Here is a 14,792-nt window from a genome sequence, read left to right on the forward strand (position 1 = left end):
CCCAAATAGGGACAAGCTTGCAGAGAAAGAAGAAGAAGCCACTCTCCTTGGGACCTTTTCCAACCTGAGGTTTATTGTGTGAAATGGATTTTTGAGAAAACGGTACGTCATACTCCCTATATGCTTGCGAGGTCAACTTATTTCTTCTTTTGTGAAATTTGTCGTCACAATATTTAATAGTCATCGGTGGCCGTATTCATTGAAATGCAACAAAAATAGGATTAGGTTTTTCTCGTAGGAAAAAGAGCTCCAACGTTTAATAAGAAAGTCAGCAGTAATTTGTTCGTCAATAATCAGAAAAATATATGTTCGTTAATGAATCAGCAGTATATTATTTTCTATTTGTTTAGTAGAGGGTGTTTGAAGTTGTCTTTAGAATGCTCCTTCAGTTCTAACATTTTGTGTATATTTTTGGACCAAGGGGGTTTCTACAGTAGTTATTAGAGCCTGGTCGTTTATTTTCATGGTGTTTTGTTGGAGTTTGTGATCAGAGACTGCAGTGTTGCCATGGGAATGGCCCAGATGTCAGAACTGATGGGGCTGTGCCGCGAGGCAGGTGTGTTGGTAATTGCTTTAACATCAGCTGGTCTTTCAGTAGAATTGCACAACGAGACTCTCATGGTTGAAGCATCTGTAGAACAATTTTCTTATTATAAGAAATAGAACTAGCTTCTTATTTTAAGAACGTAATAGACTGCCTATTCACGTATGGTTCTAAAGTAGAGGTTAGATTTTTTTATGAGAAGAGCATTAAAAAGTTTTATTGCTCAACCAACTGGTGAAAGAATAGGCAGAACACGATTGAACTGAAAGATGAAGAAGTACAGTAATGTCTTCCGGAAAGGGAGGAAGTAATAAAGGTAAAGGTGTCTGGTATCCGCTCCAGTTTCCTTAGATTAGATACTCGCCAGAACGTCAGCCGGGCAAGCCCAACTCCCTGCAGTGGTGCCCAACAAAAGCAGTGGCCTCCCCAATAAATAGCTTAAATTCACGGTCCCGGGAGGGTATCTATCAGCTGCCATGCGAATGCAAGGCGAACACGTTTCCAATGTACACCCAGCAACAAAACCGGTGTCACCTGGTCAGACCTGACTTGGAGAGATCATGCCCCTCTTGCCCTGAATGGTGGCCGACGTTAAACAACCGAGACATCATTAGGATGGTTCGAATGTGAGGAGGAGGGAAATTACCGATATCACTCAAAGAAATGCGATGAAGAGAGAGAACTTTTTTGTTCTTTTAAGAAATGTAATCTAAAATTATTTCGAAACTAATTCATAAAAATATTTTATCATAACTTTTATTTGAATTTTCCTATCCTATTTGTATATAAAGTTTTGTTGAATAATATTGGAACTGACTATTCATATTAATATTCATAACACGGAAATGTTCCTTCGTTTACATTTTCTTAAGCAATTGCTCTCTCTCTCTCTCTCTCTCTCTCTCTCTCTCTCTCTCTCTCTCTCTCTCTCTCTCTCTCTCTCTCTCTCTCTCTCTCTCTCTCTCTCTCTCCACATACATACACACTGTAGCCTACGTATTATATGTAGGGGTTAATAATGTATCATTTCAAATAGCACCCATTGGGTCACTAATCATTAATAAGTGGCCTTTGTTCAAAATTTCGAAGGTAATGAGGTTTAAAGGTTTAGTTGTTGATTTCAGTGTTTTCCTCTCATTTCGATCATGAGCCACGTAGCTCGGTGTGGTTGGGGTCAGCTTTTGTCACGGGTTACTTGGCACCAGCCCTCTTAGAGAAAATATTATTATTTGATATATCAATTATATTAGTCTAAGGTTGGAGATTTAAAATGCATCATCAGTTAACATAATCTATATTGTTCAGAAGTGATTGGTTAAGATGAAATATGTGAAATGATATGCAATGAAAGTTCATTGGTGCATTATTATAGTGATGTTGTGGTATATAGGATGTAGGGTATAAAAGATTTAACTATCAACACATTGTTTACTTAAATCATCTGGTTCGGTGTCAATAACCTTAGATGTCAGGATGACAAAAAGCTCCTAATCAATCAATCAAGCAATCAAATTATCTGGTAAGTCGCTCACTTCCAAGCGAACCCCCTTCCCTGGTGACGATTGCTCAAAGGTCCGAGTCTAGCTGGCTTCACCCTTCCCAAGGCAAAAGGAAATATTTCCTTAGCATTGAGTATTCGTATTATTACGATTTTATTTGTCGTTTCATGTCCTGATGTCCAACACCTTAGAAGTGTTCCCCCGGTAAGCTCTTCAAGAAATCCACTACTCTCGATATTTGTTCAATCAGTCTTTCGCATGTTTACTTTGTTATTTATAGTTTTTATATAATTTTAAACACCTGGAATGAAAACTGTATGAAATATTGTCATCTTAGTATTTTTTTTTTCACTGACTAAAAAACTTCCACCAGAAGGATCTCATCATAACTGTGAGACCTTTAAACTTCAAACATGTGGGGATGAGGATAGAAGGATATAACCAGGAGGGGGTTAAAGATGATGGTGGAGAGGTGGCAATTAGGTGATCTTAATGTATGGCTTGACGAGGTTTGCATATTAACCTTTATGAAGTGATGATGATGATGGTAATACACCTATTGATGACATTTGATGTCAATGATTCTAACTCAATGAAAACTGGCATATATCGTTCTAACATTGTTTTTAGGTGGTCATTGTACATCTTTGGAACTTGGGATCTTCACCCGAAAGAAATACAATTCCTACACCAACTTACAAAGTAGTTAGCGGTCTTGTGTGATCCTTGGGAAAATCTAAATAATATAAAATATTGGATACAGGTAATATATATATATATATATATATATATATATATATATATATATATATATATATATATATATATATATATATATTGTGACGAACCACTGTGCAAACAATTACCCCTTTACAATGGGTGGCAGTTCTCTTCCCACAATAAAATAGAAGTCATATGGGTAGACTTCTAAATTCACTTGTTTCTTATTACGAGTGTACAAGATTGTCGATTATGATCAAATGTATCTTCTTAAAGCTGGTTGCAGACCAGCGAAGCACCAATAGCAGGACAATGGGAGGACAGGAACAATAAACTATGTTATAAACAAAACTTTAATCTTACGTTAGTAAATAAAATAATGAAAAAGCACTTCAAAACAACAATAATAAGCAATGCAAAGTGAATGGGTGAGCAAGGTAGATGAATCTCGTTGTGAGAATAATGTATTCTAACCAAATCAATAAATTTGGGGTTACCTTATAACATGTAAGGTAAGAAAACAGGGATGATTTACAGCAGGAAGGTGAGTGTAAACAAAAGATAATGAGAAAAATGGAATTAAGATGGCGCTGAATAAGGTGACGTATTTACAAAGAAAATGGAAAAATAAACATTAGACAAATAAGATATGTTAGCATATGTACAACATATGGGGATATCACAATATATATATATATATATATATATATATATATATATATATATATATATATATATATATATATATATATATATATATATATGTGTGTGTGTGTGTGTGTGTGTGTGTGTATATATATATATATATATATATATATATATATATATATATATATATATATATATATATATATATATATATATATGTTACAGTCAATATCTAAATCCAGGCAATTTGGAAAGTGACTGAACTTTTCAGGCAATATGTGAATTGCCTGGTTCACCCAGTCAATTTACAAACCAGCTAAAAATAGCAGTCAATTTATAAAGTGACTAAAATTCTAATATATTTTCTTGGCATATTGACTGAAATGAACCCCGGTATGGATATTCTGTCAGTTTACCTATTGAAACTTTGTGTGCTGTTGTCTGAGTAGTTTATTATTGTGCGTACATGAAAGACTAGTACTTGCACACAAAATATGGCGTGTTCTGAGGAAGCATTTTTTTTTTTTTTTACCAGAAATAGATGTTGAAGTAAAATTCTGATACTTTTAAAATTACTGCTGCTTAAAATTTAATACTAGAGTCAATATCAAAAGCCAGATAGTTTGTAAAGTTACTGAACTTTTCAGGGAAAATGTGAATAGCCTGGTTCACCCAGTCAATTTACAAAGCAGCTAAAAATTGCAGGCAATTTATAAAGTGACTAAAATTCTAATATATTTTCTTGGCATATTGACTACTATCGGAAAGATATAACCAAACAAACATTATACTTAAGGAAAATTTTATTTTTAAAATCTTCGTGACAATGAAATGTGAAAATAATACCTACTTGACAATATAATGTGATAATAAAACAATGAAATAATAAAATGTCACAACAAAATGAGACTAAATCAATTTAGAGTCCGAGGGAAAAGTGAAGTTCCAAGTAAATCATCATCAGTAACCATTGTCTTCAAAACTCCGGAAGTTTAGTTGAGCGTAGACCTACTCTGGCCTCAACACCAAAGATTGCTTTGTATGGGCATTGTTTGAATCAAGAGTGGTAACAGATGTTCTTTTGAAACTCCACAAACTTTCGAATCTTATGGGCCACTCACTTAATCATTCATTATTACCTATGAAATTAGCTTGTGGTTTTTATCACATTAAGGCCTTCAACTGATCCCGGACACTGAATATGCATTGGTTTACCATGAAACATTAACAAGTCTGGCCAAATAAGTTTAATTTCCGAAATGTCAAATGTTGTAAATTTACTGCCATTATTGCTTTCAAGAATTTGAGATGGCCCAAACATTAAAAATATGTCCATTTGTTGGAATGCATCATCAGCAGCCCTTTTGGAAGTTAAGGGACAAAATAAGCAAGACTTTCTTTTAGGTGATCTTGATACAACATTATCCACTTATATTTACCTTTCATACAAGACTGCATGTCAACAAGATCCACCTGATTTGACAAAATCGGTCGAAAATCTTTTCCGTTTCTTTTGACACTGAACACAAAGATTTGAACAGTCCTACAGTATCTCGAGTAACATTTGCTTATCTTAATAAAGCAATGACTATTTTATCTCTTCCACCATGTCCCATAGCAATATGAATACGTTTTCTTGTGTCCAACTTATCATCAATTTGCACAAAATAAACAGGTTCTTGACTGTTATCATTTCGTCTTTTCAACGTCAACACACTAAAGAACATCATAATTTCCGAGGATGTAATACTGCCAATTCAATTTATCTTTTTGCAGATGATGCTACTTTGAGTTCCTCCATTAGACTCTAGTATTAAATTTTAAGCTGCAGTAATTTTAAAAGAATCAGAGTTTTACTTCAACATCTATTTCTGGTAAAAAAAAAAATGCTTCCTCAGAACACACCATACTTTTTGTGCAAGTACTAGTCTTTCACACACGCACAATAATAAACTACTCAGACAACAGCAAATAAAGTTTCAATAGGTAAACTGACAGAATATCCATACCGGGGTTCATTTCAGTCAATATGCCAAGAAAATCTATTAGAATTTTAGTCACTTTATAAATTGACTGCTATTTTTAGCTGGTTTGTAAATTGACTGGGTGAACCAGGCAATTCACATATTGCCTGAAAAGTTCAGTCACTTTACAAATTGCCTGGATTTAGATATTGACTGTAACATATATATATATATATATATATATATATATATATATATATATATATATATATATATATATATATATATATATATGACAATAGGTGAACATTAATAATAACAGAATGGGTCCCTAGAGATTGTAAAAGAGGCAGGGAAAGGAAGAGGAAGCGATGAATTGACGAACTAAGAAAGTTGGAGGGTGTGGACTGGCACAGAAATACCATAAACAGACGGAAGTGAAAGGACATGTCTGAGGCCTTTGTTCTGCAGTAGACTAGAGACTGCTGATAATGATGATAAACACACATATACACACATATACTTACATATATATATATATATATATATATATATATATATATATATATATATATATATATATATATATATATATATAAATATATATATATATATATATATATATATATATATATATATATATATATATATATAAATATCATTATCATTAGCCGTTAATAGTCCACTGCAGAACAAAGGACTTAGACATGACCTTCCACTTGTGTCTGTTTATGGTATTTCTGTGCCAGTCCACAGCAACAAACTTTTTTAGTTCATCTATTCATCGTCTTTTCTCCCTTCCCCTGTTTCTTTTACAATCTCTAGGGACCCATTTAGTTATTCTTAATGTTCACCTATTATCATATATATATATATATATATATATATATATATATATATATATATATATATATATATATATATATATATGTGTGTGTGTGTGTGTGTGTGTGTGTGTGTGTGTGTGTGTGTGTGTGTATGTGTCATCATCGTCAGCCATTACAAGTCCACTGCAGAACACAGCTTCACCCTAATGCAATTTTCATTGAAAGCGATTGCCTTAGTGGCGTCAATGTGTCTCCTACAGGAATCCTCGTATTTCCTCAGCATCTTCAGATTCGCGCGAGTGAGCCTTTGGTCAAAGAAACTGTGACTATTTTGCTTCATGTATTCTATCACTACATGACTGTTTCGACAAAACTATGTCTTTATCAAGAGATTATTGATCATGTTCCCAATTCCTTTTATCTTTGTAGAACCTCATATACAAAAGGAAGTTTAAACTCATTTTAATCAATAATCACTTGATAAAGACATACTTTTGTCGAAGCAGTGTTGTAGTGAATAAGATATGAAGAAAATGAATAATCATCGTTTATAAAACTAAAGGCTTATGCCTGAAAACTTAAAAAAGCGGAGGAAATTGAGGATTCTTGTAGGAAACACATTGACACCACTAAGGCAATTGCCTTCAATGAAAATTACATAGGAGAGAAGCTGTGTCCCAAAAGCATATATATATATATATATATATATATATATATATATATATATATATATATATATATATATATATATATATATATATATATATATATATAACTTAGTCCACATTAAGAAAATGAAAAGATAATGTGTATATGTAGAAATACTCTACAGTTTCGTTCACCACTGAACCTCTTCTTAGAGCGTTTTCGTAATAAACGTCCTAAGAAAGGACCAGTGGCGGACGAAACTGTAGAGTATTTTTACATATACACATTATCTTTTCATTTTCCTTACGTGGACTACCATATATTGTTATCTTTGTGCTGAAGGAAGATTGAATTTGTAATATATATATATATATATATATATATATATATATATATATATATATATATATATATATATATATATATATGTATATACATATTAAAATAACCCATATGTTTTAATACATTAATGTCTGGACTCTCTTACCGACCTCGGGATCAGAGCCCAAGGCGAAACCACTCAAAGACAATAGCATCTGACCAGTCGGGATTCAAATTCTGGTCCAGGATGCTTTTATGAGTGGCTAAATGGTATTAGCACTGTCATACAAGCATCCTGGACCAGAGTTCGCATCCACGCCAGTCAGATGCTATTGTCTTTGAGTGGTTTTGCCTTGGGCTTTGATCCCGAGGTCGGTAAGAGAATCCAGACATCAATGTATTAAGAATTGATTTCATTCATACCTACCATTACCACTACTACTACTACCAAAGTGATGCATCTGAGGGTTTCGCCCAGACCAAAGGGCTCATCAGGTGGGTTTAGCCCACTTCCATTTTTGCAGGCTTGGTTCCCACGACCCTCCGTTCGTCCCTTTTTCATCATCTTAACAATTCAAAATCATTAGAATGTCATGATAATTGATGGAGAAGAAAAGCTATTTGAAACCTATTTCAGTGTTCTGGGCTTTGAACTTACGGGATTTTACGCTGCGCCAGAGGTAGCCCCTTTATACTGAAATAGGTCTCGGCTAACTTCCCTCACTCCAGCTTGACAAGTTCAGCAGTAGTCAATGGTGCTGCTAAATAATGCTACTGCTCCAGTGCTGCTGCTGCTACTATTGTTGCTGGCAACTTCTGTTACTGCTGTTATTTTCTAAATCTTTTTGCTGCTGCTGCTGTTCACCTGACTATAAATGCCACCCTCAAAAAGATGATGCAACAGCTTTCCCCAGCAATATGATTTTGGCCCAACCTCCAAGAACTAGTCTGCATACTAGAAGAATCCCAGCTTCATCCCTCTGCAGAGCCGGTCTTATAGATTATTCCCCCAGAACCACCCGAAGGTTGGTATCTGAAAGAATGAAACTAGATATCCGACCATGTTGTACACTTGACAAAGGCCCTGTGCACCCCATCAAGGTACATAGCATACCAGAATCAGCCAGGTTCCTTCCCTCTGCAGAGCCACCTGTTTCAGTTAGTCCAAGCACCATTTATAATAATCGATGCCATACTGTGTAGTTGACTAAATGAAGGAGAGAAACCATTTGAAACCTATTTCAGTGTTCTGGGCTCTAAACGCTGGTTTTTACGCCACGCAAGAGGTAGCTAACCTAACCTAACCTAACCTAACATATCCTAACCTAACCTAACTTAGCCCATTTACACTAAAATAGGTTTAGGCTAACTTCCCTCACTCCAGCTAGTCAAGTACAGCAGTAGTCAATCGTGACTGATGACAGCATTCAAAAACCTTCAAAATCTATCGGTGCACCATAAAGGTTTTATGATAATTGATGCCATACTGTGTAGTTGACTGAATGAAGGAGAGAAGCATATTAAAACCTATTCCAGTGTTCTGGGCTTTGAACTTACGGGTTTTTACGTCGCGCCAGAGGTAGACCCATTTTACCAAAATAGGTTTTGGCTACCTTCCCTCACCCCAGCTAGCCAAGTACAGCAGTGGTCAATCGTGCTGCTGCTCTAGTGCTGCTGCTGCTGCTAGCAGCTTCTGTTACTGCTGCTATTTCCTAAATCTTTTTGCTGCTGCTGCTGCTGCTGTTGTTCACCAAACCATAAATGCCACCTTCAAAAAGATGATGCAAACACCAGAAAGAGAGAAGAAAATATTGCGAATTGCTAAGGCCCGAGATGCTGCATCCAAAGACCTGACACATATAAGGCAAATAAAATTAAAATATAGCAATGGCATAGTTCTAACAGAAGAGAGGGAAATTAAAAGAAGGTGGGAAACTTATTTTGAAGGGCTATTGAATGAGGAGAACCCAAGAACAGTATTTGAAGATGGACTCTCAAACGAGACAGTTACCATAGGAGTGACTAAAAGAGAAGTAGAACAAGCAGTAAAGAAGATGAAAAATAGTAAAGCTGCAGGACCGGATAATATACCAGTAGAGGTATGGAAGAGCCTTGGAGAGGAAAGCATAGATATCTTGTGGGACCTGACACAGAAGATCTTCAATCAGGAAAAGATGGCAGAGGAATGGAGAAGAAGCCTAATCATTCCCATCTATAAGGGGAAGGGAGACATCCATGAATGTGGCAAATACAGAGGCATAAAGCTGATAAGCCATATTATGAAAATATGGGAGAAGATCATTGAGAAGAGACTCAGAGATGAAAAAACAATTGGTGAGGAAAAATTATGATTCATACCAGGAAAGGGACTGTGGAAGCATTTGCTTTAAGAAAGATGATAGGAAAACATCGGGAGAAACAAAAAGGATTACTTATGGTCTTTATTGACATGGAGATGGCATACGATCGAGTACTACGTCAGGAGCTGTGGAAATGTATGAGAGAAAAGGGAGTCCCTGAGAAATACGTAAAAATCACCCAAGATATGTATGAAAGGGCAGAAGTAAATGTTAAGAGCAGTATAGGCCCAACAGAAAGTTTCTCGGTAAATGTGGGACTACATCAGGGGTCTGCATTGAGCCCTTACCTATTTGATCTGGTCATGGATGTAGTAACACAAAGTATTATAGATCAGTCTCCTTGGTGTATGCTTTTTGTTGATGATCTTATACTGTGTAGCACTAGGCGAGAGGTAGTAGAAGAGAAACTGGAGGAGTGGAGAAGAGAAATGGAAAATAGGGGATTGAAGATCAGCAGGAACAAGACACTGTATTTGAGATTGAAAAATGGTTAGAATGGGGAAGTTAGTTTACAAGGAGAGAGATTAAAAAGAGTTGAAAATTTCAGGTATTTAGGATCAACAGTTACAGAGGATGGTGATCTGGGGGCAGAAATAAACCACAGAATACAAGCAGAATGGAAGAATTGGAAAAAAGGACGTGGAGTACTATGCGACAGGAGAATAGGGGCTAAGTTGAAAGGTAAAGTACACAGGACAGTAACTGTTGTGAGACCGGCAATGATGTATGGAGCGGAGATGTGGCAATAAAGACGACAGAGAAGAAGATGGATGTGGCAGAGATGAGAATGTTGAGATGGATGTGTGGGGTGACAAGAAGACATAGGATACAGAATGAGGTAATTAGGGGTACCACAGGAGTTAGAAAACTATCAGATATGATCCAAGAAAGTAGACTGAGGTGGTGCGGTCATGTCATGAGAAGAGATGAACAGTATATTGGGAGGAGAGTAATGGAAATGGAGGTACAGGGAACGAGAAGGAGAGGAAGACCAAAGCGAAGGTGGGTGGACTGTATCAAGGATGACCTTCGATCAAAGGGATTGACCGGTGATGAGGTGTGGGACAGAGGTAGATGGAGAAAGCTAACCAGAAACATCGACCCCACATAGAAGTGGGAAAAGATGTTGACAAAGAAGAAAGAAGAAGAAGAAAAAGATGATGCAGCTTATTTCCCAGCAAAATGGTTTTGGCCCAACCTCCAAGAACTAGTCTGCATACTAGAAGAATCCCAGCTTCATCCCTCTGCAGAGCCGGTATTCTAGATTATTCCCCCAGAACCACCCAAAGGTTAGTATCCAGAAGAATAGATCTAGATATCCGACCATTGTACACTTGACAAAGGTCCTGTACACCCCCATCAAGGTACACAGCATACTAGAATCAGCCAGTCTCCTTCCCTCTGCAGAGCCACCCTTTTCAGTTAGTCCAAGCACCATTTTGCTGGGGAAAGAAACTGCATCATCTTTTTCTTCTTCTTCTTTCTTCTTTGTCTACATCTTTTCCCACTTCTATGTGGGGTCGATGTTTCTGGTCAGCTTTCTCCATCTACCTCTGTCCCACACCTCATCATCGGTTAATCCCTTTGATCGAAGGTCATCCTTGATACAGTCCACTCACCTTCGCTTTGGTCTTCCTCTCCATCTCGTTCCCTGTACCTCCATTTCCATTACTCTCCTCCCAAAAAATGTTCATCTCTTCTCATGACATGACCGTACCACCTCAGTCTACTTTCTTGGATCATATCTGATAGTTTTCTAACTCCTGTGGTACCCCTAATTACCTCATTCCGTATCTTATGTCTTCTTGTCACCCCACACATCCATCTCAACATTCTCATCTCTGCCACATCCATCTTCTTCTCTGTCGTCTTTATTGCCACATCTCCGCTCCATACATCATTGCCGGTCTCACAACAGTTACTGTCCTGTGTACTTTACCTTTCAACTTAGCCCCTATTCTCCTGTCGCATAGTACTCCACGCCCTTTTTTCCAATTCTTCCATTCTGCTTGTATTCTGTGGTTTATTTCTGCCCCCAGATCACCATCCTCTGTAACTGTTGATCCTAAATACCTGAAATTTTCAACTCTTTTCAATCTCTCTCCTTGTAAACTAACTTCCCCATTCTAACCATTTTCCAATCTCAAATACTCTGTCTTTTTCCTGCTGATTTTCAATCACCTATTTTCCATTTCTCTTCTCCACTCCTCCAGTTTCTCTTCTACTACCTCTCGCCTAGTGCTACACAGTAAAGCATCATCAGCAAAAAACATACACCAAGGAGACTGATCTATAATACTTTGTGTTACTTACTACATCCATGACCAGATCAAATAGGCAAGGGCTCAATGCAGACCCCTGATGTAGTCCCATATTTATGATAATCGATGCTATACTGTGTTGTTAACTGAATGAAGGAGAGAAGCATATTAAAACCTATTTCAATGTTCTGGGCTTTGAACTTACGGGTTTTTACGCCGCGCCAGAGGTAGCCCCTTTATACCGAAATAGGTCTCAGCCAACTTCTCTCACTCCAGCTAGCCAAGTACAGCAGAAGTCAATCGGGTTACTGCTCCAGTGCTGCTAAATAATGCTACTGCTCCACTGTTGCTACTGCTGCTAGCAGCTTCTTTTACTGCTGCTATTTTCTAATTATTTTCTTGATGCTGCTGTTCACCAAACCATAAATGCCACCTTCAAAAAGATGATGCAGCTTCTTTCCCCAGCAAAATGGTTTTGGCCCAACCTCCAAGAACTAGTCTGCATACTAGAAGAATCCCAGCTTCATCCCTCTGCAGAGCCGGTATTCTAGATTATTCCCCCAGAACCACCCAAAGGTTAGTATCCAGAAGAATAGATCTAGATATCCGACCATTGTACACTTGACAAAGGTCCTGTACACCCCCATCAAGGTACACAGCATACTAGAATCAGCCAGTCTCCTTCCCTCTGCAGAGCCACCCTTTTCAGTTAGTCCAAGCACCATTTTAGCTGAGGGGTTTAGCCACAAATCCATCGAGGTGGGCAGTTATTCTAAGCATCCTGAATTTTATTTTCATTCCAAATAGTGAACTTGAACTATTTTTTTCATAAAAAAAAAAAAAAATCCACTTTTTTTTTTAAATTTTCCTTGTATTTTTTTTTTTTAGATTTTTTTTTAGCATTTTACTTTTTTCAGTTTTTTTTTTTTTGGGGGGGCGCTTTTAATTTTTTTTACAGTTTCTGTTACGTCTCCCTCCTCTTCCTCTTTTCCTCTTATTTTCCGTCTTCCTTTCTATTTTATGGGACGACTTCTCCAAAGGACTTCTGTCCATATCCTCTTTACCGGACAACACACTGTAGTAATTATGAACATGAACCTCATATATATCCTCTGAATCCAATCTCTCCTCTTCCTCTAAGAACTCTTCATTACTGCTCTGCTCCTTTGAGAGATTGCTATTTTTTCTTTCTGCCTTCGAGAGCTCTCTTTTCCTCCTCTCTTTCTTTGAGAGCTTTTTATTATTCATCTTTTTATTTGAGAGCTTTCCATTATTTCTCTCTTCCTTTGATAGCTCTCTGTTATTCATCTCTTCCTTAGAGACATCACCATTACTGGTCTCTTCCTTAGAGACTTCACCATTACTGGTGTCTTTCTTTGAGAGCTTTCTTCTTCTCCTCTTTTTCTTTGAGAGCTTTATATCACTTCTTTCTGCCTTTGAATCATCTTCAGACCGATGTTCTTCAAGAGTAAGAACATTTTTTTCTTCCTCCTTCTCCTCCTTCTCTTCCTCTACATTCTCTTCTTCTCCTCTTTGTGGAAGACTCGGCTCATTTAGCTGCTCTTCCACTGGAAGATCGATTTCATCTTCCAGTTCATCCTCGACCTCTTCTTCAGCAGGAAGATTGATTTCCTCTTCCAGTTCATCCTCGACCTCTTCTTCAGCAGGAAGATTGATTTCCTCTTCCAGTTCATCCTCGACCTCTTCTTCAGCAGGAAGATTGATTTCCTCTTCCAGTTCATCCTCGACCTCTTCTTCAGCAGGAAGATTGATGTCCACTTCCAGTTCATCCTCGATCTCTTCTTCAGCAGGAAGATTGATTTCCTCTTCCAGTTCATCCTCGACCTCTTCTTCAGCAGGAAGATTGATTTCCTCTTCCAGTTCATCCTCGACCTCTTCTTCAGCAGGGAGATTGATTTCCTCTTCCAGTTCATCCTCGACCTCTTCTTCAGCAGGAAGATTGATTTCCTTTTCCAGTTCATCCTTGACCTCTTCTTCAGCAGGAAGATTGATTTCCTCTTCCAGTTCATCCTCGACCTCTTCTTTAGCAGGAAGATAGATTTCATCTTCCAGTTCATCCTTGACCTCTTCTTCAGCAGGAAGATTGATTTCCTCTTCCAGTTCATCCTCGACCTCTTCTTCAGCAGGAAGATAGATTTCATCTTCCAGTTCATCCTCGACCTCTTCTTCAGCAGGAAGATTGACTTCATCTTCCAGTTCATCCTCGACCTCTTCTTCAGCAGGAAGATATATTTCATCTTCCAGTTCATCCTCGACCTCTTCTTCAGCAGGAAGATTGATTTCATCTTCCAGTTCATCCTCGACCTCTTCTTCAGCAGCAAGATAAATTTCATCTTCCAGTTCATCCTCGACCTCTTCTTCAGCAGCAAGATAAATTTCATCTTCCAGTTCATCCTGGAAAGCTCCTTCAGCTGGAAGAAATTCACTATCTTCCAGCTCTTCGGGGAAAGCTCCTTCAGCTGGAAGAACTTCACTATCTTCCAGCTCTTCGGGGAACGCTCCTTCAGCTGGAAGAAATTCACTATCTTCCAGCTCTTCGGGGAACGCTCCTTCAGCTGGAAGAAATTCACTATCTTCCAGCTCTTCGGGGAACGCTCCTTCAGCTGGAAGAAATTCAGCATCTTCCTGTGTAGTTTCTCGGATTTCCCTGAGAAGATTCTGCAAAAGCTCTTCATCTCTCACAGTCTCTCCTCCTTTTCCGTTTCTTCCACACAGGTACCTGAAAAAGAAAAATGCTCCGACAGCAGCAGTGCCAAAGGCAGCTGTGCCCAAGAGAAAGGCCATCTTCGGCCAAAAGACATGTTGGTCGATCAAACGGAGAACCTCATCCTTCTCCGCTGCTTCGCCACCGACAATGTCCCTCGCCAGGCCCACCAGAGTTCCGTCGCAGGGTGACAGGTTCGGTTCCTCGTACCTAACCAGGTTCGATAAACCGATGTACCCAAGGGCAGAATGCAGACGCCGCCACATCCTGTTTTG

At 37.9% G+C, this 14,792-nt stretch overlaps 1 protein-coding gene across 1 annotated transcript in view; it reads right to left on the minus strand.

Moving 5' to 3' along the window:
* Positions 1-461: 461 nt before the first annotated feature.
* The window catches only part of LOC137645433 (protein FAM133B-like), a 14,454-nt gene continuing 123 nt past the window's right edge, over positions 462-14,792 (minus strand). Inside the window, exons 1-4 of the mRNA XM_068378241.1 lie at positions 14,728-14,792; positions 14,384-14,532; positions 12,761-13,402; positions 462-631 (exon numbers count right to left, since the gene is read on the minus strand). The exon at positions 14,728-14,792 is cut by the window's right edge and continues 123 nt beyond it. Of these exons, the coding sequence (XP_068234342.1) occupies positions 462-631; positions 12,761-13,402; positions 14,384-14,532; positions 14,728-14,792 (1,026 nt within the window). The remainder of the gene's footprint in view (positions 632-12,760; positions 13,403-14,383; positions 14,533-14,727) is intronic.

Source organism: Palaemon carinicauda, chromosome 8 (genome assembly GCF_036898095.1).
Source record: "Palaemon carinicauda isolate YSFRI2023 chromosome 8, ASM3689809v2, whole genome shotgun sequence".
Taxonomy (NCBI): domain Eukaryota; kingdom Metazoa; phylum Arthropoda; class Malacostraca; order Decapoda; family Palaemonidae; genus Palaemon; species Palaemon carinicauda.